Consider the following 27047-nt stretch of genomic DNA (forward strand, 5'->3'; position numbering starts at 1 on the left):
ATATGAATTTGACCGTTGGAGAGCAGTGTCAGGTCTTACAAGTTATACCTTTTTAAAGCTTTGTTATCTGATGTTTTCTATGATTCTTGTAACTGTTTTTACTGATCCCTTGTTTATTGCATAGTGGTGTTTCTGTTTGCTGGTTGTGTTCCTGTGAATATTTCTTGTTCTTAGAGACGCCTGATTTAAAAAAAAAAGATTAAATAACAATAAAACAATAAATAAAAAAGGTGTACAGTATTTAACAAATTTAATAGGAACAAAAATGTCAAATGTGTTAATGGCAGAGTATTAGAAACAGAGGATTCCTGTAGCCTGGTTGTAACAGGTGGTTGTGGTGTGGCTGTAGAGTATCGTCAGTAATAGGTTTATGAGGTAGATTTGTCTCCTAAATAGGTCACTGTGACATAGTTAAGTCAGACATCATCTGACCTGTAACTGACATCACTTATATTAAATGGTATTTATATTCAGCTGCAGGCAGATTGGTACATTGTGACATTTTACATCTAGGCTAAAGGCATTTATTTAAAGCTGACTGCAGTGTGTCTTCTGTAGATGTAAAGCTTAAGGCATTAGGAATATTATTTCCTTGTTAACGTATTCTGAAGAAGTAATGGTATTTTTACCTCAGGTGAGAACATTTCTATTTGTGGAAGTTTGTTGTCAACCAAAAACCCAGTAAACTGTTTAAATCCATAATGCTTTAAAGCTACTTTTACTGAACAGCATTGTTGCAGAATGTGGTGATTAAGGGTTTAATACTAAATGCTGTAACAGTAGCATAAGACTCAATAAGTTAATGTTAGCTACTGGTCATAAAAAGGCTGTAGCAGCAAAACAGTCTGTATTGAACTGAGCAAAGGAACTCGTCGTTTTTAATGAAGAATGTTATTTCTTCCGTACAAAGTTACTGTAGTTAAAACAATATTTTAGGCTGATTTCCGCACAGTATCTCAAGTCCACCCCTCACATTTTTGTAAATGTTTGAATTTATCTTTTCATTTGACAACACTGAAGAAATGACACTTTGCTACAATGTAAAGTAGTGAGTGCTTGTATAACAGTGTAAATTTGCCATTAACAAAACCACTGGCAAAAAGTGAGTACACCCAAAAGTAAAAATGTCCAAAAGCATCAATATTTTGTGTGGCCACCATTATTTTCAGCACTGCCTTAACCCCCTTGGGCTTGAAGTTCACCAGAGCACCAGTCCTCTTCCACTCCTCCATGACGATGGAGCTGGTGATAGTTGAACCTTATGCTCCTCAACCTTCCGTTTGAGGATGTCCCACAGATGCTCAATAGGGTTGAGGTCTGGAGACCTGCTTGGCGAGTCCATCACCCGTACCCTCAGCTTTAGCAAGGCAGTGGTCGTCTTGGAGGTGTGTTAGGGGTCGTTATCATGTTGGAATACTGCCCTGCGGCCCAGTCTCCGAAGGGAGGGGATCATGCTCTGCTTCAGCATGTCACAGTACATGTTTGCATTCATGGTTCCCTCAATGAACTGTAGCTCCCCTGTGCTGGCAGCACTCATGCAGCCCCAGACCGTGACACTCACTATGCTTGACTGTAGGCAAGACACACTTGCCTTTGTACTCGTCACCTGGTTGCTGCCACACATGCTTGACACCATCTGAATCAAATCATCAGATCACCAGACCAGGTTCCAGTAATCATGTCCTTAGTCTGCTTGTCTTCAGCAAACTATTTGCGGGCTTTCTTGGGCATCATCTTTAGAAGAGGCTTCCTTCTGGGATGACAGACATGCAGATTCATTTGATGCAGTGTGTGGTGTATGGTCTGAGCTCTGACAGGCTGACCCCCCACCCCTTCAACCTCTGCAGCAAAGCTGGCAGCACTCATACGTCTATTCCCCAAAGACAACCTCTGGATATGACGCGGAGCACGTGCACTCAACTTCTTTGGTCGACCATGGCGAGACCTGTTCTGAGTGGAACCAGTCCTGTTGAACCGCTGTATGGTCTTGGCCACCACACTGCAGCTTAGTTTCAGGGTCTTGGCAATCTTCTTATAGCCTAGGTCATCTTTATGTAGAGCAAAAATTATATTTTTCAGATCCTCAGAGAGTTCTTTGCAATGAGGTGCCATGTTGAACCTCCAGTGACCATTATGAGGGAGTGTGAGAGCGATAACACCAAATTTAACACACCTGCTCCCCATTCACACCAGAGACCTTGTAACATTTACATTTACTCATTTGGCAGACGCTTTTATCCAAAGCGACTTACATTTGAGGAACAACCTACAATCATTAACAGAGCATAAAATACAGCACGAGATCTACAACTGACAATACATATTAATAAAAGCAGCAATAAATACTAGAAAGCGCTAATGGCACATATCGCATCAATGGGGTAAATACCTAGGGAAAGAAGTAAACAGGAGTTAACAAATTGCAATAAATACAAGATAATTGTAAGGGGATAGAAGAAGAAGAGCACACAAAGTGCATGTTAGATGTTAGGAGTAAGACGTGTTATAAGAGGAAGTGTTCTCGGAAGAGATGAGTTTTCAAGAGCTTCTTGAAGTTAGAGAGGGACGCCCCTGCTCTGATGGCACGTGGTAGCTCGTTCCACCATCGTGGTGTCACAGATGAGAACAGCCGGGACTGGGATTGCTTTGTGTGAAGGGATGGCAGAGCCAGGCAGCGTTCGTTGGAGGAGCGTAGTGGCCGAGAAGGAACGTAAACTTGTATTATGGAGTTTAGGTAGAAAGGTGCAGACCCAGTAGTCACTCTGTATGCAAGCATTAGTGACTTGAATCTGATTCTGGAGGTCATGGGTAGCCAGTGGAGGTCACACAGCAATGGAGTGACATGAGTCCTTTTGGGCTGCATTCCATTCCATTGCTGTGTGACCTCCACTGGCTACCCACTAACGACTCACATGACACCGGTGAGGGAAAATGGCTAATTGGACCCAATTTGGACATTTTTTTACTTAGAGGTGTACTCACTTTTGTTGCCAGTGGTTTAGACATTAATGGCTGTGTGATGTGTTATTTTGAGGGGACAGCAAATTTACACTGTTATACAAGCTGTACATTCACTACTTTACATTTTACATTGCAGTCAAAGTGTCATTTCTTCAGTGCTGTGACACGAAAAGATATAATCAAATATTTATAAAAATGTGAGGGGTGTACTCACTTTTGTGAGATACTGTAGCTATCTGAAGAACTGAAGAAGTGATATCTTTCCAGTCACAGTGAGCACAGAGATTAACCTTGTTCTTTTCAGATACTCTAATGGTAAATTAAGAAACACATTCGGCCTTTCACAGTTAGTCCAACATGTATGCTGAGAAGTATTACATCACCTGAAATCCCTCCGTTGGCTAGACGTCAGCTGATTAAGCTGTTTACCTACAATGTTAACCCTTTGTTTAAGGTTCCTGTTGTCAAAAATAAACCAGTTAACAGAGCATTTCTGTTTTCTGGCTGTCTGCCGCCGCTCGTTAGTTTCTTTTACTACATAAATTACAGATGCAGATTTTTCCATTTTATCCAAATATAAGAAATAGGCTCTCATCACTCGGAGTGGAGTTTTTTGTTAGCAGCAATTGAGTTTATTACAAATACTGCTGGTTGTGTACTTATTTCTGTTGTACTTTATAGCACGGGTCTTCAGTCAATAAGTCATCATCCCAAAAGTTTTAGACAGTGCACCTCATTCTGAAAGATCAAATGAATTGCTTTTAGAGCAAAAGACTGTTTTAATTCTAACAGAGTGTGACAGAGACCGTAGCAGGAAAAACCCACCAACCCACCCTGCTCCTTTGTCCTCTTGTACACCTCCCTCTCTCTCACACCATCTGCTCTCCACATTGTACACTTCATTGCTTTCCTTCCTTCCCTCTCGCACCCTATTTCCATCACCATCACCTCTTGCCTTTCACCTGCTCACCATTTTTACTTCCCTCTGATCTTGTTTTTTTTTTTTTTTCAGGCACCATATATTGGAATATTGTTCAGTTTCTATAGTTACAGGGTCATAGTTAACATGGGTTATAACATTTCAGGGTGGCCTTGAGAATTGCAGCAGGTGGCATTATGAGCATGAGGTCTGTTGTGATGTCTTTAAAATGATGCAAAACATAAAATCTGAAGTAGCTGCATTTTTATCTGCTGACCATATTTCACACTGTCTGAAGACAAAGCATATTTAAGAAACTTACCCAGGTGGAAGCTGATATTTGAGCTATAGGTATGTTACATACATAACGTACATGCATTGAGATGTATGTCATTACTATGTAGATGATGCAATTATATATTTCTTAAATAATACTGAGCATATATTGAAATGTACTATTAACACTGAGCTTTTTCAGTCAAAATGAATGAACTTAAAGCTGCATCAATCAATATTGTTATATTAATAATGGATCAAATAACTGTGTGATGGGAAAGGGGTTAGTCTTGATGAACCTACAGAGAATCTGATTCTGCAGTTGCCTTAGCTCTACATAGCATTTTAGCATCTTTTAGCTCATTGCTTTGGTTTTATGGGCAACAGATTCACTGTTTTGATTCCGTCTCACTGCTGAGTGCTAATGTTGTTCATTGTCTGTCACACGTTCACCATATCATCTTTATATGGAGATAATGTTCTGTTTACAGATTTGTGCTCTGACTAAAGATGGCCAAACAAAAAGCTAATTGGAGCTATCTAGCAGAGTTTCAGAAGCAGGACCACACCTCAATCATGCCACTCATTGCATTTCCATAAATAGACGCCTAACCCATCTCCTCTTCGTTGCTCTCATATTTTGTCACTTCTTATTCTGTTTGACTAATGTTTTGACAGTGCTGTTTTAAGATTCTGCATGCCTTATGTTGAAAGAATCGGAGAAAGACAAGCTGCACTGTGAAAAACATGCTAAAATATAGAAGATGCATCAGAAGAGAAAGTAGTTCAGGCTCTCTTTTCATCTGGCCTCAGTGCCACAGGCTGTTTTTCCTTAAGCTGTACACAGTAGCTTCATCACTATTCATCTGATCTGCTGAAACAGAAAGCATTTGTGTCCATCATTTGCTGTAACTGGCGACAGCAATGTGTTTTTTATCGAAGCAAAAATTCCAGCAGTGCTTCAGCAAACAGAAAGTGAGGCTCTCTGCGGCACCAATTTGTACCAATCACTACTGTAATAAGTAGCGTCGTTTGTTATCATTATGTGCATTTATTGAGATGTTGGAGGGGGGTTCGGCAGACCAGAATCTCATTTAGGAACCAGGATTTACTTCGTTCCTGTTCATCACAGCTTGTCTTATGTAACCTCGACCGCAGGGAGGCAATCAGTCTGTGCTGCTATGAAAACGATGCAACCCAGTGCAACGTGGTCTTTATAACTGATGTTGTTTGTATCGTGAACAACTTATTAGCAAAAGATTTCTTTTAACGCATGTAGTGTAGAGCGAAACTGTCTTCTAACAAATACAGGAGGAAATATTTCAAAGTATGCAGCATCTGACTATGATGAGGCTGTCATCAAGTCTTAGGCATGATATGTTGCCAGTAAATAGACATTTTGTATAATTTTCATTCTTAAAATATAGTTTTTTCTGTTTTTGCTGCCTCTTCTTCAGAAAATCAGAAGCAGCAGGACGCAGGTGTTAGTGTTCACCAACTGTTGACCTTTGGTCGACCATTATGTTCAAATAGGCATCTAACATGCACTTCTGCCCTTCTGCTAACAAGGGAACATTGGCAGAGTTCAACAATGGTCTCTCAGAGGATAAAAGGCAATAAAACAGTATTCTCTCTAGCAAGCGCCCAAAAACCTAGGCAGTTCTTTACTAGTAGCATATCTCAGTTTTTGGTGAAATCCTATCATGAGAAGATGATCATCAGCTGTTAAGGTTTTAGTACTACATTTGTATAAAGTTTTCTTTTCTGATGCAACCCATACAGTTCATTGCTTTAAACATCAATGCAATTAACTGGACATCAATAGTGGTTAAATGTCTACTCTAGGGTTGTGCAATGTCCACTGAAATGATATATGACGATGTCCACAGTGAAACATTGCGATGGACGATATCGTTCAGTGTGGGGCATCTTATGGGCTACTTTCTTTTGTACTTTTTATATGTATTTATTAGGGGTGTGACGAGACACTTAACCCACGAGACGAGACCAGATTTGAGATTGGGTTTACGAGATCGAGCCCAGATTTTAATACTATTTTTAAGAAATCTTTAATGCTTAATTATATGAAAATTCTGAGCATGAAACACTTTATTTCCTGCATTCTGATGAATTTTTCTGCAGCAGTTTATGGTGATTTTTTATTTTATTTATATAAAGAGAAACACAAAATTCAGGTGGCAGGTGCCTATTCAAAATCTATAACCTAACTATAACAGAATATAAGTCAGTGCAGCTCTCAAGTCATTCTGTGTTGCTTTCAGATCTATTTCTCCTGTAGATCAACTTATTTAATATCATCCCTGCTATTTCATGATTTAGTCTTGCAACTTTTCACCATAATGATAAAAAAAATATTTTAATTTAGTTATAAACTCCAAGACTTTAATAGCTCCTTTGTTTCAGCAGATTTTTTGCTCATGGTCAAAACTTTCTGCACATTCAGAATCTTTCCCACAGATGTGTGATCTCTGACATGTCCAGAGAAAAGGCAGAATATTACCAGACTAACGTCATCATTTAATGAGAAGCGTACCTGCCCTATACTCTGCAGTGCATTATGTTTTTGATCCGCTGGTAATGTTATCCCCTTGAGACCATTTGACCGATGCAGTTTGGGACTGCATGTGAAACACGTGTGAAAGTAACAGAAACACTTGTGATCAGGCAGAAATTTCACCACAAATCCATACATGTTAACTTCCGGTGCAGCTCACAGTCCCACACAGAGCAGGCTGCTTTTTAGATGTTTATGTTGCAAAACTCTACCAGCTACGTCACTCGTCACAGCTCTCTGGACCAGTGACTGTGTATATAAAAAGGTCTGGACTCACAGCGCGAGTGGGTTCAGCTGATTACTATTACAGCGTACGCCGGTGTCAGTCTGCTGGGTGGAGCTGATTCGCTCCATGAGTCTATCTTTTCAGTTATACATTTGTATTTCACTGTTTGAGAAAATTAATGTGTGGCTTGACAGCGTGTGAAAAATGTAATTTGCGTGAGTCTCGCGAGACAGCTTTTTACCTGACGAGAATGCTCGTCACAATATTATATTATATATTAATCTCGTGCCACGAGATCTAGTCACACCCCTTTTTTATGTTGGATATTAATTACAATTTCGAGCCCATCCTCACCTACTTACCCAGCCTTTCCTTACTTTTCCTCTCTTTTGCCCATGCTAAAGCTACCTCCATTAAGCAGATCATCTGGTTTATAAAAATATTTTAAATACTTGTCACAGTTTGCTCCTCAGTCCCTCACTCCAGCCACGTTCCCACTTCCTCACACATTCATTGCCATTCTCGTCCTGTCAACCAGATGCCCTCTGACTTTTTCTCCTGTCCCAGTCAACTCACTCCCACATCCAGCTACTTCCTTCTGCCCTGTGCAGTAAATTCTTTCCCTCTCGTCCCATTCACCAGACCTTCCCCGCCCACCTGCTCACCTGTTTCCACTCTTCCTCATCAGCCCTGCAGATACGTAACCAGCTCATTCCCACTCATCGGGGACATCCCAAGTCTCTTAGTTGATTTCCTTGCTCCTCGCTTTAACCAGAAGTCATTCTGGTCCACCTTCTTGCAGGCCGTCCTTTTACTGACCTACACGCCCTCTTATTGGATATTGGTTATTGATTGGATGCTGCAGCTGATCGGAGTTTTATACCAGAGTGAAGACAGATAACAGATTAAACTCAAGTGTATCACCAACACAAGTTTTATATTTGATTTGTTTTGTGATTTACCCCCATCTAGTTAAAAATATGTGTTCATCATAGGCCTGAACAGCAAAAGGACCGCAGACAACTTTCTTCATTTATTAGAAAAAAAAATTAATTATGGATACAATTAAAGTCAGTCTGTAAGCCTGAAACACAAATATATCATCATCATAATTCCAAACCATTGGCTTTCATATGAGTTACATCATTTCAATTTCCCATGAAACATTTAGCCTAAAAAATAATTTCAAATGTTCAAAAGACACCATGATAATATTCTGTGTTATTCAATAATGATTTCACACTCAGAATATCAAAAAATACAGTTGATTGAGTGAATAATTAATAGAAACGCATTCTGCCAGTAGAAATAATCCCCTCCATACCTTTGAGCTTGTCTGCTTGCTGGTAGTCCACCGAGTCCGATGATGACATTCCTCCTCGTTAACGGTGTGTTCTTTGATGACTATAGAGTCCAATTCTTGATCCACAAGTTGTATTGCAAAGTCTGAGTTAGAGGGAGCAGACATGGCTGTGTGTCTCCTTGGTCTTTTCTGTTATTTTTTTCACATTCCTCTCCATTTCCAGCTGTTTTATACCTGTGTAGCAGAGCTCCTACCAGTTGGAACGGTTGATAGCAGCTTGCTCCAGTCATAAGTGGTCAATGCAACATTTCTTCAGTTTTTAGCTGGCTTTTGTGCCGCTTCTAACCACCTGCAGACTGGCAGCCCAGATGAAGTTGTCCGTACAGGACAGGACCTGAAGTGGCAGGCCACAGTACACAGTATAAATACAGAATGCAGCGGTTGTTATTCATATGCAGGTTACAGAGAGACAACATACCGCTCTTGCAGTGATAACTGCATTTTATTAGTGTTGTGTTAGTGTGTAGAGCACATCAGCTCCATCAAAGTCTGTACAGCTGTTAAAGCGAAATGACATCTGATCCAGCTGCAATCAACTGTCGCTGTCGCTTCATATGATGCCGCGAAAGAAAAGACGCATCATTTCTCTAAAAACATTTCTCCTCTACTCGCATGGTTGCGTCTTAGTCCCTCCCAGTGAGGATGCACAGAGAGACGCAAGGAAAAGAGGGAAATGCGGATGCAATCGAGAGACTTTTTTTGTACTCATACTCTCATAGTTCATCCTAGCTGCATTGTTGATTTTGCTTTTGTATTTGGGTTTCCGCTACCTGGACCTGTATCTGCCTACCTGTTTTTTGGCTGCCAGGGTACTTTCCCAGTTTCGCAACAATTCCACTTATGTCAATACTATTCATAGTGATGTAACCACAGAGCATAGTAGTGAAGGCAGTCAACCCAGCGGATGTGAGCGGATATTGATCAGTGACTGTGGTAAATCACCTTGCAGTGTTTCCCCTAGGATGGAGTTTTAGCAGCGGAGGTGAAGCAGAATTTTTGTCTGAATATAAAACCCCAACACAACATGTCTAAGCGACATTGCTCTTGTGTCCATGAGCATGCGCTGCACATTAGAATAGCTAAAAATGTCAGTGTTTTCCGAGTTTAATGTGAGCTTTAGATTAATGTTTTGGTTGTGGCCGTGGTTGAGGGAGTGGGGGGGGGGCGGTTAGGGGGTACTCCCCAAGAAAATTTTACGTTTTCCAATGAAAAGTATGTAATTTCACGTCAACAACACAACAATTATTTTCACCATACCTCCAAATAACAACCAAATAGTTGGAAATGCTAGAGCAGATAATAAATAAATATCAGTCTAGTGGGGAGGAACTACAACCTTGAGATTTGGGGAAAGTAATTTGGTTGGTTATGATGCTCTCCACAGTGATGTTACATTTATGGCACAGCATGTTTTGGGCATCACCCCAATGTCCATGTTTGTCTTTTGTGTCTTCATTTTACAGCTTTTGACATAATATAAAAAAAATGGGCAACATGAGGAACCTCCTCCCTTCTGAGGTGCATTTTATTTTCACATTAAAATCCAAAAAGAAACATCTCCTCATTCTTTTAAAAGGACTAGCTTGCATCACTAATTAGCTGTAATAACCTCAGTTCCTCCAGTCACCACAGTCCTTTCTTTTCCTAACAACCACTATTCAGACTCATCTGAAAACTGACAAATAATTGTTGAAGTTATTTAAGCGTTTCTGCTCAGCTGCGCAGTCTGAAGGGGAGGGGAGATGTTAGCTAGCGCACACAGGCTTCACTTTTCTAGCAGGTGGGGAAACAACAAACTTTTCTTGGTCTTGAGAAGCCAACACACTGTAACCGACACCGTACATTTACTGCCAGAATATTTTCCTCTGCTCGCGTTCACCATCACTTTCTGCCGCTCGGACAATCAAACACTCGCTACGCACCTCCCGATTCCTTACAGGAGTTACGCTGTTATAACAGCATCTGTCACGTAAGTTAGATGTTTTGTATAGAACGAGGAGAAGAAGCATTTATTTTGTCAACTTCTGTCTGATATCCACCATTAGCTTACCCACTGTACGATGCTTACTACATCAGCAAGTTAATTAGATTTAATACATTTCATTTGATATTGCGTTACATTCTACAGTTCATTTTTATAAATTCTACAAAATAAGAAACATGAAAATGGAGAGATTGTGTTGGATTTTATATCCATTATTTAAGTTTGTGCACACACAAATTCAAAGCAAGATCAAATGCCCAAATAAGATCTAATTATAGATCTATTTCTTAATAGTGCTGATAAATGTTAATCAGGTTATGCTAACACAAATTAGGAGTATAATACAGTACAATTAGTGTAATTATAGTGTTTACATGACAATTTCCACAGAATTGCCTTAATCTGGTTTTAAGTGTTCATGTGAATAAACATCAGCTGGATCAAAGCAAGCAAACCGTAGGTGTAAATGCAGTCTTAGAAACAATAGGGCTTTCCTCCCTTGATTGCAACTAATCATCGCAGCAGCTCAGCATCTCTGGTCAGATCTCAGACTCTGCTGTGATTAGTCAGTCAGGTCCCAAGATTGTAATGGCTTTTCATCTCTGCCACGGAGAAGAGCATGTATCGCACATACACACATGCTCATAAAAAGGACTCGCTGTCAAGCCATGATGCACAGCCATCGCCTCGAGAGAGCGATGCGGCTGCCTGCCTCTAAAGAGATCCACTGACATAGGAGCGATGGATTGGAAGGGTTGGTGGAACGGGAATGATTGAGAAATGGGGAAAAAAAGAAACATTTTTGTGCTTTAGCATCTGTAGATGACTTGAAATTTAAAATGATGCATTTGTTGTGTTATTTTCATTGTAGATTGATTGAAAGTCTGTAAAAAAGCAATAAAGTTAAAGAGAGGAAATAAGACAGATTCATGGAGAGGGTGAATATGTGATGAAGCTGATTCATGCCAACTTGGCAAGGCAAACAAAAAAATGAATGATGGCTAAATTCCATGGAGCTGCTTCTGTTTCAGGGTCCTGGTATTGTGCTGGTTGGTTCACTGTCATGGCTTACTGGGACACTTGAATAAAAGGCGCCCCATCGTTAATGTTATTAGTTGTCGTTTTTTTACAACCTCTTGTTGTATAACTGTGTATGGCATCACAGTAAATCCATACATCCAAAAACAGCATAACAATTACAAAAGACTAAGCTGCAACATTAAATTGAACAAAAAAGGTAACAAAGTTTTATAAAAAAAAAAAAATATGCAGGGCCTCTTTAGATTATATTGTTAATACCCGTGCTATATGACAGGTCAAAATGTCTGCCCTGAAAAAGGCCTATTATGTAAGGTAAGCGAACTTAACATGAGTAATAGAGAGTACAGGTGCATATGAGGCTGCAGGTATGATGTTGATCTCTATCAGCTGATGAACAATTAACAGCATGTAGTGCAGATGTTGTGCTCACAACAGCTAACAGCTCACAGCTTTTAAGTGTTGGGAGAGACGGTGCCTTTAGTCTGAAGTATTTGCAATGTAGTTGGAACACCTAAAAGTTTTCACAGATTAGTGGGCTATCAAAACCACTACTCTGCACGGTGTATTGTTGTAGACTAATTGTTCATCTGTGGCTTTAGCTGTTTAAGCATGTAATCATAGTGAAACAGTAGGCTATTATATTTGAGGTGGCTTTCTAACGACAAAGGCAGACATAACTTTGTTTGTTGTTGAACATAGATTTTTATGTTATCCCATGTTAATGCCAGTTATACGTGCAATGTTATTACATCTTTTCAGTCTAATTTTATCCCTAGTTTTGCTATCACCACTCACAGGTGGCATGGTCAAAATGGTGTGAATAAATGGCAATCTAAAGTTAATTCCCTGTATGACCATGTGCCTGGTTTGAGAAATGTGGCTGCTAATGAACTTTTAGCGTATACTCATTTTGACTTCCTTAACCCCAGAGACCTTGGATTAATCCACATGACTGTGAAAAGCTTGGTATCAAACCTGGACTCCATTAGAGTCTAGGGTCAAGAAACCTATCCAGATATTTGAATTCTAACAAAAACCTGGTTGACTTGTAAAATTAAGGATTATTTCTTGTGAGGAACTCTATGTCTCTATGTCTCTGCCAAAGGAATTCGAACTGCTAGCATTAAATGTCTCTCTAAATCCTAATAATAATATGGCAGTAATCAGGGCCTGTTTGGTCCTGGTTCAGCTGCCGTGTCTGCTCACTGGGAGCTGAAACCAGTCCGCACAGAGTAATGTGCGACACATCCTTCTGTAGCTTTGTGTTTTTACAGGAAACAGGGAGGCAAATAGCACTACGCCATCTGTTCCATAGAAATGTTCTGCTTAAAGTAATCCCTATGAGTAATCCCTGAAATGTACCTGTAATCTGATTGCGTCTTTTTTTTCTGTACTGTAACAGAATACAGCCACAAATTTTTTGTATCCTGATTACGTAACAAGTTACATGTAATCCATTACTCCCCAACCACTGCTTTTCTTCATGATTTATTTCTCTGTGGTATCACAAGGTTATGTTCTATTCCTGACCCCAAGCCATTTTTTAATTTTTATAAATAAGCATGCTCCCTTTTAAGAAATACAGAGTAAAAAATAGATCCTTAGTTCTCACCTTAAATCTCAGAGATGTTAAGGTAAGGGATGTAGCATGGGCAAAAGCACAAGGTTCAAAGTCCTCTACGGATTGGCAGATCTTTATAGTTGAGAAACAAATGTGTCAGGGCAATTAGAAATTCTAAGTCATGTTATTTTGTTGATACCCTGTCCGATTGTAAGCGACCTTAGTAAGCGACCCTTTTTTTTTAAATCATCACTTTTTAGACTTAGTAATATGGAATACCGTACTCCTTCACAATAATGCCTTCCCTTAGATATCCCATTTATGAAAAACTGAAAAATGTTAAACCTTAGAACAGTTTACACTTCTGTGTTTTATGTCCCTGTTTTTCATAATGTACCTGCTTTGTCTCTGTGTAATGTATCCGTTTTACTGTCTTTTTCTTTGTGTTTTTTTAACTATATAATTATCAATCTATCGAGCATTGTTTTGTGTTTTTTGGGTAATTTTTTTCTTTATATACCAGCAATGTATTTTCTGGGCTCCAGCTGCATGTGTAGCCTTAATTGTATGTACACTGGAGTTTGTTCCAAAATCAGTCCCTTGTTCACTCAATCACTACTACTTAGTATAGGCACATTGATACACATCAGGGTGCTGTGACCTTTGACCTCTGTCATATTGGATGTTTTGAATTTTCTTTATTGTTTATCAAAAGACATAAGCTGAACGGAGGGAATTTGACAATCCTTCAGCCTTGTCTTACTGGCTGTGTGTATGTGTGTGCCATTGTGTTCATTGTGTGTGTACTGTATGTTTGCCGTTGATGTGTGTGTGTGACCTTGTATGTGCCCCTCTGTGCTTTTCATGTTTGTCTTTGTGTGTTTATGTGTATGCGCTTGCTTTTAATATGTTTTTGCCTATGTGTGTTAGTGGTACTGCCTTTACATCTGTATCTGTGCTTGGGTGTATGTATGTGTGTGTGTCTGTGTGTTCTTTTGTGGGTGCAGCTGTCTGATTGCCATGGTGTCCTTACGCAAACGCTTATGCAACCATGCAGCCTGGTGGCTGATCTCCCTTTTGCTGTTTGTGCGTGCGCGCGTGCATCTGTGTGTTTATCCCTTTCTTGTCATTCCCAGACATGCCTGCGTCTGAAACCCAACCAGTCGCTGCCCTCTTTGAAGAGAGAGAGGATTAGCAATTAATTCTGATCTCTTTTTTTCAGAAACTTCATTAGAGTTTAACTTCTACAGGCTCTAATCTGATCTGTCGCCGTGACGACGTCCCACAGATGCGTGCACAAAGTTGCACGCATGCACATGTTTCCCTTTGTGCATTCTTGTGCCTCTGTGGTGTTGTATGTGCACATTTGTGGTCACGGGTGTGTATTAGGGCTTGTGTACAAATGCCTCTGTATGTGTGTCCTTAATTACACTTTAAAGCATAACAAAGTATAAACATGCAATATATAGATAATACTACAAGGTTGGTTGGCTGCTACTACTACTACTACTACTTATTATAATTTTATTATTATACAATTATTATTATTATTATTATATTACTAGTAATATTACAATTATTGCGTCTGTGTTGCTGCAGTTACTACGTACATGCTGCTTACTTATGTTGGCACTTTTTTCTACAATTTGCAAATATACTGTAACATGCAAACATTTAGATCAGATAATATTGTGAAGTGAAGGAAGAGGTAATCCTCCAGCAGGGGGAGCTATGTGTCTGCACAGCAGATGATGAACCAGAGCCAGTTCCCAACTGTATGTATACCTGAACAAGTCATTTCTTGTGGTCTGAAGTCATTAAATATCAAACTAAATATTGAAAGAATCTACCAGAGGGGAGAAATTGTAGATGAACAATTGTGTTTCTTGGGTCAAATGTTTCCTTTTTTTACCAGCATTGATGGGTTTCATTCTGTTTGCATACAAAGAGTTGCACTCTAAATATGTCAGAATATTTTACTGCTTTAGTAGGAGTTTTTGTTTTTTTCTTTTCTTTCTTTTCTCTTTTTTTAAGCCTACGTGCTGGCAATAGCTGTGTCTGCAGGCATTATGTTTTCAGGTGACCTTGGGAATTTCTTTAATTTTGGCACAAACATCCACTTGGTCTAAAGGATTAACTGATTAGAGTTCAAACAGATGTTTGAAAGGAAAGTGGTGACAAAGGTGAACTTTACTATGACATTATAATGTCCTGGAAAACTCATCATTGGCCCTTATTTAACACCATAACTCAGGAGCAGAACGGGAGGTTCGGTTTTGTGTACCTGTTTAGCCAATACAGCTATAATAATCCTTCATTAATCTGTTCAACAATGTATATTCACTGGAATCAAGTTACATTTAGCCAAACAAAATGCGCTCTATACCTTTTTATTTAATTCCTTCAAAGTATTCCCCACATATATTATGTGAGTCTGGGCAGACATGGATGTAAACTGCAACTTGACTGGTTCGTGGAGGTGTACAACCACAGGCCGGTCATTCTAGTTTCAGTATAGTTAATAGTTCAACCGATATCACATTTTTTAAATCATGTTTTTCTTCCCCATGGAACATCAATCAAGCTTTGTTGAGTTGTTTTGATAAAATATTGCAAATACTATTAATTTTCATAAACCCTGTTTTTTTTGTTTTTTTTTATAGTGCACCCAAGGGGATATCGATCAAGATGATGTTGCTTTATTTATTTTAAGGATGGCATTTATCTGTTTTTGCAAATTAACTCTTCAAATTCTCTGTCAAAGAAGCTGCAAAAAAAGGTGATTGATCTAAAATGTGTATTAAAATTGTGCTGCTGTGGCGATAATGGAATTTAATTTATTTCCTTTTTAAGATCAGAACATGAAGGAGGTATAGCTGTCTCACTGGAAAGATTGTATCTAGGGAGATTTTTCATCATCTGCACTAAAAACATCTTTATGGCATACAGAGACACAAACTCACGCAAATAAGGAATAATCTAGGAATATTCTGGATGTTTTGGATATTTTGGATACTGCATAAGAAACATAGAAAAGTCCATTAATAAAAATCCAGTTGTGAATCAGTACGAAGGATAAATATATGAGAATGCGTTTTCTAACTTTTTTGACACTTTCAAAAATAACATGAAAATGTTAAGAGGTATGTTAAACACCTCTGCAGGGTAAATGATGTATAAACGAGAGTGTGTGTGTGTGTGTGTGTGTGTGTGTGAGTGAGGTAGCACATGCCTCAAAGCTTCCACATACTCTTGGCTGGAAACAACTACAGCTCATAAATTACCAGAAGTCTCCCCCCTCCCCCCCGGGTTACAGCCGTGTGTGTATGTGTGCGCGACAGATTGTGTGCAGGCATGCCAACTTTTCTAACAAACATACACTGACACACACACTCCTCTGCAGGGTATCCGGTGGCGAGCTGTTCGACCGAATTGTGGAAAAAGGTTTCTACACGGAGAAGGATGCGAGCACGTTGATCCGACAAGTCTTGGACGCTGTGAACTACCTGCACAAGATGGGCATTGTACACAGAGACCTGAAGGTACTATAACACACACTCCCACATTTTAAATCCACACGAGTGGTTTGTTCTCACTTGACGGCCAATGATTTACTGCAGCAACAAGGGCAGTGGCTCCACACATGCAGTGCATTGTGGGTCAGCGTGGCGTGTGCCGGCTGTTTGAAGAGAGGGGATTGGTCAGAGCCTCCATAAACCAGCACAGTGTAGAATGGGGAAAGAAAGAGGGTTGTATATGTTATTTTCTTTATTAGCTGTTTGGATTTTTCTCTGACGTTAACAAATAATAACAAAATAATAATGAAAACCACAAAATAGAATTAAAAGACTTCATTCTTTCTTTTCTCTCTGTATCCTCCCTCCAGCCAGAGAATTTGCTGTATTTTAATCCCCAAGACGAGTCAAAGATCATGATCAGCGACTTTGGTCTTTCCAAGATGGAGGGCAGCGGTGATGTCATGTCCACTGCCTGCGGCACCCCGGGATATGTTGGTAAGTTGGTCAGTCGCCCCTGGCCTCCATCATTTCATTCTCCTTCATCATCCTCCTGTCAAGCTTTCCATTCTTGCACGGCACATAAAGTATGTTGTATATGATGATAATGGTGCCAAATGTGCCACTTGAAACTCTTTTGAAACAACTGAGTCTATATTTCAGACAGACGTAGTACCCTAGGTCACTGCTATAAGCTGTAAGGTACCGTTCCTATGTTCCCCAGATTCATTTGGCACATAATGGGAACACAACAGGTCCTCTGTTCAGAGGGTCGTATCTTCTCCAGTTCCAGGGGAGGGGTTTAGAGAATAGGCACTTGATTTTGTGTTTACATAAACAGCATGGTTTGGTGATGGATGTCATAGCTCACACACAAGTTTTTATTTCTCATGAACCTATTTACACTCACGTGTCCCGAGGTATGAGTGTAAATATGAACCGAGCTGTCTTTACTTTATTTTCTTCAGGTGTCAGTTCAACAAAACACATGAAAAATTCAAAGAGCGCATGTTTCCATCTGACAACAATTATATTTCCTGCATCATCTTTGTTCATTCACTGTGATCTGGAGGGCTGTGTGTGCGCATGTGTTTGTAATAATATATTTGTGTGTGTGGGGGCTCAAATAGTCAAGTCTATGTGCACCTCACATGCTCACCAATTGTACTTATCACTCCCTGACAGACCACCCTACTCTGAAGAGTCAACATGGAACAGAGCAGAACTGTGTGTGTGTGTGTGTGTGTGTGTGTTGTTAGGAGAGACAGATGTTCAGTGTTGACTGCACACACACTTCCATGTTGGAACACAAATAGACTGGTTGTTCTGACAAACATCACATGAACTCTCACATAAACAAATCTGTTAGAGAAATACAGACGGACAGATACATAAATAACAGTTTCAAATTTTATGGTGGACTGTTGAAATTGATTTTGTAGCACCCCCAACAGACCAACCAAATTAAACCCCACTGGAGTTCATGTTGTGTAACAGTTCAGTATTTTTAAAAGTTTTAGAAGTTATATGACTCAGATATACACATGCGGAGGCACACACTCACTCAAAATAATAAGAGATTTGACTTTAAATGGTCAAATCCTCAAGTATCTTTTCCCTCGCTCTTGTCATCACATGTCATCCAACTATCCCATCCAGCTCATTTTGGGCTTCACCCCCGACCCCCAGCCTCTTCGCCCTCCTACAGAGGTTTGCTTGGCCACAAGGCATTTCCACTCCAGACAATGTGTGTCTAAATATAACTCAGAACGCACCAAATGAAAACCAGACCTGAGCGATGTGCATGTGCACACATGTTTTGTTTTACTATACTTCCCCTTCCCCTGACAAAGTCACCTCCCTGGGCCCATAGAGTTCTCCAACAGAAATCAAATTTGGCATGTTCACAAAGGCTGTGGAACTATTGTTGAATGTGTCACTGTAAGAAAATGACATTATATTTACTGCAGCTTGGGGTCTGTTCATTAACTGATGGCAGTAGTAAAACTAAGTTTTAAAATGGTAGGAAGTTGAAATTCCTAAAGAACTATAAATTCCTGGAAAACACATTTTTGAACAGTCCTGCATGTTTTATCATCCTGTCGAATTGCAATGACCTTCTCTCCATTACACATTAATCTATTGGTTTACAGTTAGATCCATCACTGTCTGCAACTTTTATTTAACAAAATTACAATATTATTCTTAATTATAAATGAAGAATGTCATGAAACCATTTAATGGTACATGCCCGACCAAAATATCTGCTGTATCAGTGCTGGTAATATTTATGAAACTAGAATCAACTGTTAGATGTATTACACCTGCAAGCAGCTCCACTTTAATAGTCTTCCAGTGACATCTCCATTTTTACAGAACAGAAAAAATAATACTAAATGAACCAGAGGTAGCCAAGAAGGCTAATTTCATATCCATTGTCACTGGCCAGATGTTAAAAAAATAAAATAAAATTATGTATGTAAACATGTTGATATAGATATTTTAATTCAAGGAATAAGTCAATGCAAAACCTCAGTTTTCTGTATTTGTCTTCATCTCAGCATCATTCCAAAAAGTAACCTTACAGTTTAAAATGCAAAAGATAGACACACACAGTACCTTTGGCCTGATTTTGTTGTTTTCTTCCACAACAAATTGAGACAAACTCTCTTAAAGCTCATGTTAATGAGACACAAATTGCAGCACAACACTTGTTTGAAAACAGCTAAAAAGAACCAAAAAAGAGACTCAAACCTCATCAGCAAAAAGTCCAAAGATGGAGAGGTCCTACACAGTGTTTGATAGGTGATTTGTAGAAATTCCAAAGCAATGACAGCACAGCAACAGAAAATTTGTAAAAAATCAGATTACTACCATATTTTATACATTTACTCTCTTTCAGTATAATTGACCCTAAACTCACTTTTTCAAGTAGTGAGCACCATGTACAATGACCTCAGTGTGTAAAAATGTCCTAATTCTGAATCCAGAAAAGCAAGAACACACACACACACCTTCACAGTGAGTCAGGATAGACCTATAAACAAAGCTAAGCACTCATTCAGCACATGCGTGCAAAGTTTATATTTTGACCCAGATATGAGTGGTATTTTTTCATATCTTGCTATGTGTGTACGTACGCGTGCCAAGTCTATTTTGATCCAGCCTTGAGTGTGTGCGTGTATGTGTGAGGTGATGTTATGGTGAGCTCAATGTAGTCAGTAATTTGCTCTGTCCGAGGCTCGGTAATGAGCTGCACAGGAAGGTCAGGCTGGGCCGGTCTGGCTTAAACACCAGTATTATATGATAACTGCAGAGCAGGGAAACATTTAGAAGCAAGGCTGATTTTACAAAATAGCAGTTAGCTTTATGTTGAACTATAGGAAAACTAAAAGTCTTTCAAGAAAAAGATTTAACCGCTACATCATAACATCATTGCTTTGTTTGGATTTTTGTTCTGGGTCCATCCTGGCTTTAGGTTAGATAGTTATGGGTCTTTGTCGTGCCAGGTACAACTATTTGCAGCCGTGAGAGCCTGTACCTCCTGCAGAAAATTTCCCACCGTTAACCCAAGTGACATGTGATTTTAATTTGGACAGACATATTTTCTCAGCCTCATAAAACAGCTACATTTTCGTTTAAAAGCCGGACAGCAGTTTTAACTGCACCTCAAGCAGACAAGAAAGTAAAAACGCTGCTATAAACACAATGCAGATTTAAGCTTAGTTAAACAAACTCCCAGCTACTGCAAAATGGAGTTCCACATAGCAAAAACAAGTAAGCAAGGCTAACCAGGTTTGTATTTCACTTTCAGCCCCAGAGGTTCTTGCCCAGAAGCCATACAGTAAGGCAGTGGACTGCTGGTCCATTGGAGTGATCGCCTACATCCTGTAAGTACCAACTCTTCTTCTCTGTCAGTTTCTTAATACATTAATACCCCATTAATACAGCATGTCATAAAATGCAAATTGCATTTGATGTCATTTATTATCACAAAAGTTGTGTTACAATAATGAAAAAGTGGAAAAACCTGTGTGGTTGTTCCTTATAAATACTACTTTGTGACAGTGAGTCAGCATGAACAACTGAAGCAGCTATAAGTCTACAATTACAACAATCATTGATTTTATTATCTGCACATATATGATTTCCTACTGTGTGTCCTACATGTCAGAATGCTATGTATGACATCACTCCGTACTTTTTCACTACTTGTTATGTAATAGACAAGCACTGATTTAATCAATAGTGAGCAAAAAAATTTAATTGTGGACACTTGTAGTGTGGCATGACTGTAATTCTCACTAACTACAGTCTGTAATGTAATGTTCTGCATTGTGGGATTGTTATCAGGAAGTCGTGTACATGCCATGGATACTTTTTTCATACCATCATGGGATTTAGTTTGCGCGCTATGTAAAGCATAAATTTCACTACAGATTTCAGACTCGCAAATAAAATGGCAGACAGTAAATATGGCGCACTGCATAGTAAATGGGGAGTGATTTTGGACACAGCGCTATTGCTCTGAAGATGTGTAGTGTAGTAACGTGTCTACTCACCACATTGCTCGCTTGCTTCCGTTAAAAACATGTCAGCTCTTGACATACGTGCAAGAGCAATATTCTGATGAAAGCTTATGGAGTGAAAATAAAGAAAATATTATTTACCTGTGTTTTACAAGATTTAAAAATGTAATTAAGGTTTTGTGAAGTGAAAAAATATATACTTATATATAAAATACAGATGTCAGGGCGACAGGCCTGTAGTCATTTAATCTCTGGATTAAATGACTACAGGCCTGTCGCCCTGACATCTATAGTCATGAAGTCCTTTGAAAGACTGGAGAACATTACAGGCCCCTTGCTGGACCCCCTGCAGTTTGCATACAGGGATAACAGGTGATGATGCAGTCAACTTGAGACTGCATTACATCCTGCAACACCTCGACTGTCCAGGGACATATGCAAGGATCCTATTTGTGGACTTCAGCTCAATGTTCGACACCATCCCGGACATCCTCAGCACCAAACTCACCCAGCTCACTGTGCCAGCCTCCACCTGTCAGTGAATCACAGACTTCCTGAGTGACAGGAGTCAGCAGGTGAGGCTGGGAAACATCACATCCAGCACCCGGACTATTAGCACTGGCGCCCCCCAGGGGTGTGTGCTCTCCCCACTGCTCGTCTCCCTCTACACCAACAACTGCACCTCAGGAAACCCATCTGTCAAACTCCTGAAGTTCGCTGACGACACAACGGTCGTCGGCCTACAGACGGGAGGTTGATCAGCTGGCTCTCTGGTGCGGTTAGAACAACCTGGAGCTTAACACGCTTAAAACTGTGGAGATGACTGTGGACTTCAGGAGGAGCCCCCCTAATCACCATACTCAACAGCCCTGTGTCTGCTGTGGAAACCCTCAGGTTTCTGGGTTCCACCATATCCCAACACTGACACCATCATCAAGAAGGCCCAGCAGAGGATGTACTGCCTACGCCAGCTCAAGAAGCTCAACCTGCCCAAGGAGCTGCTGATCCACTTTTACACAGCCATCATCCAGTCTATTCCGTCGAACATCTGCCACCAAAAAGGACAGGGACAGACTACAACGGACAGTCAGGACTGCAGAAAAGATCATCGTTGCCAACCTGCCCTCCATTCAGGACTTATACATTTTCAGAGTCAGGAAACGGGCAGGAAACATCACTGCAGATTCATCTCACCCCGGACACAACCTATTCCAGCTTCTCCCCTCTGGTAGGCGCTATAGAGCACTGTACGCCAAAACCAACAGACTCAGGAACAGTTTCTTCCCACTATCCATCACTCACGGTGTCAGACCAATTGCAGGCACCTACCTCAAGTTCATAACACTTGCACAAAATACTTACTTATTTATTCCAGCATCCTTTGCACTATGCTCCATCACACTGTGTACATTTGTACATGTATGCATGTATATATGCATGTGTACCTGCATATCACATCTACCTCCGACATGGACATAATTAATGATAATTATTTTACTCACTTTATCTGACTGAGGTTTGTTGGCCCTGACCATGGCTCTGAAACATCAGTAGCCAAACTGTGCTGTGTATTAATAAATCCATGGCACTGTCCGTGGTGCTGAAGTAGTAGACGGATTTTTATTGCACCTTTTTTTTTTTTTTTTTTTTCTCAATCCCGCCCTTGTATCAGTTTCATCTTGCATCTATAATATTCTCTAAACGATATACTATAAATGCTCAATTCTATTATGTATTGTAGCCGATATTTTGAAGAAATATTGTGAGCCAGGTTTCTAAGACTGATGAAGATTAAACATAGCATGGTTTATTGCGCCCGGCTGAGGAGATAGTGCCAGCATACAAGATTTGAACACGTCAAATGCCAACACCAAATCTTAAGGATTACATCTTTTGGTCCCTTTTATGTTTCTGTCTTCCCCCTAGTGCCTGTAGGTTTCCCTCTTAGGTCATCTTTAGCTGGCCTTAACCTAGAAAAACTAATCTATCTGATGTTTAGACTCCAATGCTTTGTCATATTGGAATCTATTCTATCCATGAGTTGTTCTCTAATCTGTGGGGCCAGTGAGTTCTTGTAAACATTATTGTAAGACTCAACCTTGTAAGATTCCCAGATAACACTGATATCTGCTAGCCTGACACCTGAGCTAATGTCTCTACCTTATCAGGCTAACTGTCGCCTCCCTAAAAAGGACAGTTACATGAGAGAAAAAATAGAGCCAGTGTCAGTGAAGTGTGGGGTCAGCTAATGTCCCTAAGTTAGACCTGTCTTACCTTTCCCTGTTACATCATAAGACACCTGAGAATATTCTTTAACACTATATACTCTTTAGAGTAGTCACCTTCATGATCAAAGTGATAAGTAGCAACATGGAGTCGCCGAAAAGTGAGAGGATTATAGAGACACACTTCTGCCTGTAGTATTCCTATAATATTTATATAGGGGCTCCGGTGTTGAGCACTAGAGTAAAGGAGGTTTGACTGCCAATCCAAATAGGAAAATTCTAAAAAAATCCACATGCTTAAAAGTATATTCTCAAATACACACTGCTTTGTTTCACAAACACAAGACTTGTGCTGTGTCGTTTGGATCTACAATGTCTCACCTGATTGAGCATGTGTACCATACAATGGCTGAAGTCCTTACCGCAGCAGTAATAAAGGTGAAAAAACTGTCAGAAAATAAAAGGCTTTTTAATTAGTCCTCGCTAGCATCTCTTACTTGCTGACTGGCTATAGGAAAAGTGATTTCCTATGTGTTTGGTCAATATACATGGATTTTTCGCCCCCCTACCCACGGGAAAACTCTGCAACAAAGAGCAGTGTGTGAGAGGGTTTGTATCCACAGAAGGAAACTGACAAATGCAGGAACTCAGAGTGGAAGGTGTGTGAATTTGTGTGCAGAAATTGTAGATATGTAACTACAAGTGTACATTTTTACCTCACAAAACATTTTAAAATCTTATAAAAAGAGGGTAAATAATATTTTCACTCCATAGACTTAAGACTTACAGTACTTATCTCCATCCAATCAATTTGGAAACGCTTCTGCTTAGACTGTCTTATTCTTCACGTAGGAATCTGTAACAGTGCAACATCAATGGAAAATAAGAGTCAGACACACATATGACACAGAATGACTCACCACTAGCTAAGCTTGTACACACACACACACAAAACCACTGGCTGAGTTGTGATGTATTACAAACTCATAAATTACATTTAAACCACCTTACATTCTTTCCATTATGCTAGTCAGCACTGGGTTGCCATGCACTAGCAAATGCAATGAAGGTTAGCTAATGCTAATGTGTGCATGGAGCTTAATGCCCTCAAAGGTTATATAGCACAGCTCTGCACTGGGGCGAAACTTGTGTGTGTGTTTATGTCTCTTGTGTGCCATCATTTGAGCCAGATGGAGCTTTGCTGAATGGCCTTGTATAGACATGGAGCTGCAGGCTACACTTCTTTTTCTCTGCTTTTTTTTTGTCCTCCCCCACCTATCACCACCACAAAGTGTGTGTCTGTGTGTGTGTGTGTGTGTGTGTGTGTGTACATGTTTGCGTGTATGAGAACAGTAAAAACTACAGTATCTTTTGTGCTTATTCTAATGATTTGTTTCAGAGTGTGTCACATCTTTTTGTTTCCCCGTGTGCGTGTGAGCATGACCATGACCACTGTGTGTACTGTACTGTTGATGCCCGAAGCCACCACTTTAGTTGTTTTAAGGTGTGTAAATGCTCCGTACTTGTAAATGCTCCGTACTTGTATAGCGCCTTTCTAGTCTTTTCGACCACTCAAAGCGCTTTTACACTACATCTGCATTCACCATTCACACACATTCATACACTGAGCCTAAGTGCTCAAACGGAAACTAACATTCACACTCATTCGTACACTGGCGGAATAGCCGCCAGGGGCAATTCGGGGTTCAGTATCTTGCCCAAGGACACTTCGACACGCAACCAGGGGGAGCCAGGCATTGAACCGCCGACCTTCCGATTAACGGCCAACCCGCTCTACCTCCTGAGCCACAGCCGTGTGTGTGTTTCTTCATCTACACCTCCATTTTATGTGTGCGCACGTGTGTGTGTGTGTGTGTGTGTGTGTGTGTGTGTGCCCCGCCTGATGGAGACATTTATTATCTTGAGCGTGAGGTCAGGTCAGAGGTCAGCAGCAGGTTAATGGGATACAGTGGGAGTGTGCAAGGTGACAGAGAGGAAAGCACAAACATTTGTGTGCCTAACGGATCTGTGATGTGACTGTGAGGTCAAGGTCTCCCCCCAAACCACCCCCCCACCCCACACACTGTGTGTGTGTGTGTGTGTGTGTGTGTGTGTGTTTGTATGTGTCACAGTGTGTGCATTTCTTTATGTCTGTAAACCACATGTCAAATTAAGCTTTTTCTATAAAAGTTTTTGGTACAGCTTCTATCTCAGTGGAGAAAGGGTAAGGGGAGAGCGAGAGAGAGAGACTCCCTGCTGGCAATTAGCACAATTAGCGTTGGGATTCAGACCTTGTTAGCTTTTAGCTGCTGCTCAGGTGGAAAGATCACATCAGGTAATCAGCCATGATAATCACCTGGGATTTTGTGTTTGTGGTGTGTGTGTGTGTGTGTGTGTGTGTGTGTGTGTTTGATGGAGTGGATGGTTAGCTGAGTAACGGGCGTGTCTTTAACCAAATGAACAACCAGAAAAACAAATGAAAAGCCTTTCTCATGGCAGGCAGAATCTTTCTTTCCGTTGTTTTTCTTTTACTCCTTTTTGTGTGTGTGTGTGTGTGTGTGTGTGTGTGTGTGTGTGTGTGTGTGTATCGATGGGGAACGGCATTTTAATGAGTTTTTATGAAAAGCTCTTGGTGCATCCAGAACCTCAGTAATGAGGTGAAGACGGGTTTTGGTTGAGTAGTAACTCTGCAGTTGGTTCACTTGGCTTATTGTGGCGAATCAGACCAGAGTTTCAGTTAATTTGTGTTCACAAACACTGAACCAGTAATCTCACGTTAACCTTATTTAACAGCCAACTCCTGCCAAGACTAGGAGTAAAGGGACTGTTACAGTGGATAGAAAGTCTACACACAAAATCCCAGGTTCTTATGATTTTTTAATTTAACCTTTATTTTACCAGGAAAGAAATCCATTGAGATTTTTAATCTCTTTTACAAGGATGTCCTGGCCAAGATGTGAAACAGCACACAGTGCAAGGTGCAAACAAGGCATTACATGTACAGCACAGCAGCATTATTCATAAAAGTAACAGTATTATTAAATTATTTACAACAAAGTATCAGATAAAAAGACATAAAAGCACAATGAAATTTAAACATATCATAATTTGACTAAATGTCACAGGTGCAAGATGTGTTTAAAACCTCTGACAGTTTTTGTTTAAAACTGGATGATGTAAAATAATGAGACAAAGATAAATCATGTCAGAACTTTTTCCACCTTAAATGTGACCTATAATGTGAACAATTCAATTGAAAAACAAATTGAAATCTTTGAGGGGGAAAAATGAAAAATAAAACCCCTCAAATAACCTGGTTGCATAAGTGTGCACACCCTTAGACTAATACTTTGTTGAAGCACCTTTTGATTTTATTACAGCAGTTAGTTTTTTTGGGTAGGAGTCTATTAGCATGGCACATCTTGCATCTTTGCAAAAGCGCTCCAAATCTGTCAGATTGCGAGGACATCGCCTGTGCACAGCCCTCTTCAGATCACCCCACAGATGTTCAATTGGATTCAGATCTGGGCTCTGGCTGGGCCATTCCAAAGCATTAATCTTCTCCTGGTGAAGCCATGCTTTTGTGGATTTGGATGTGTGCTTTGGGTCGTTGTTGTGCTGAAAGGTGAACTTCCTCTTCATCTTCATCTTTCTAACGGACGCCTGAAGGTTTTGTGCCAAAACTGCCTGGTATTTGAAATTGTTCATAATTCCCTCCACCCTGACTAAGGCCCCGGTTCCAGCTGAAGAAAAACAGCCCCAAAGCATGATGCTGCCACCACCATGCTTCACTGTGGGTATGCTGTTCCTTGGTTGATGTGTAAAGTTGTTTTTGCGTCAAACATACCTTTTGGAATTATGGCCAAACAGTT

At 40.1% G+C, this 27047-nt stretch overlaps 1 protein-coding gene across 1 annotated transcript in view; it reads left to right on the forward strand.

Moving 5' to 3' along the window:
• Positions 1-27047, forward strand: part of camk1da (calcium/calmodulin-dependent protein kinase 1Da) — a 79060-nt gene that overhangs the window by 39969 nt on the left and 12044 nt on the right. The window contains exons 4-6 of the mRNA XM_038738528.1: positions 16310-16448; positions 16793-16919; positions 20236-20311. Of these exons, the coding sequence (XP_038594456.1) occupies positions 16310-16448; positions 16793-16919; positions 20236-20311 (342 nt within the window). The remainder of the gene's footprint in view (positions 1-16309; positions 16449-16792; positions 16920-20235; positions 20312-27047) is intronic.

Source organism: Micropterus salmoides, unplaced genomic scaffold, assembly GCF_014851395.1.
Source record: "Micropterus salmoides isolate LMB-PRFRI ecotype aquatic unplaced genomic scaffold, ASM1485139v1 Ms_hic_scaffold_23, whole genome shotgun sequence".
Taxonomy (NCBI): domain Eukaryota; kingdom Metazoa; phylum Chordata; class Actinopteri; order Centrarchiformes; family Centrarchidae; genus Micropterus; species Micropterus salmoides.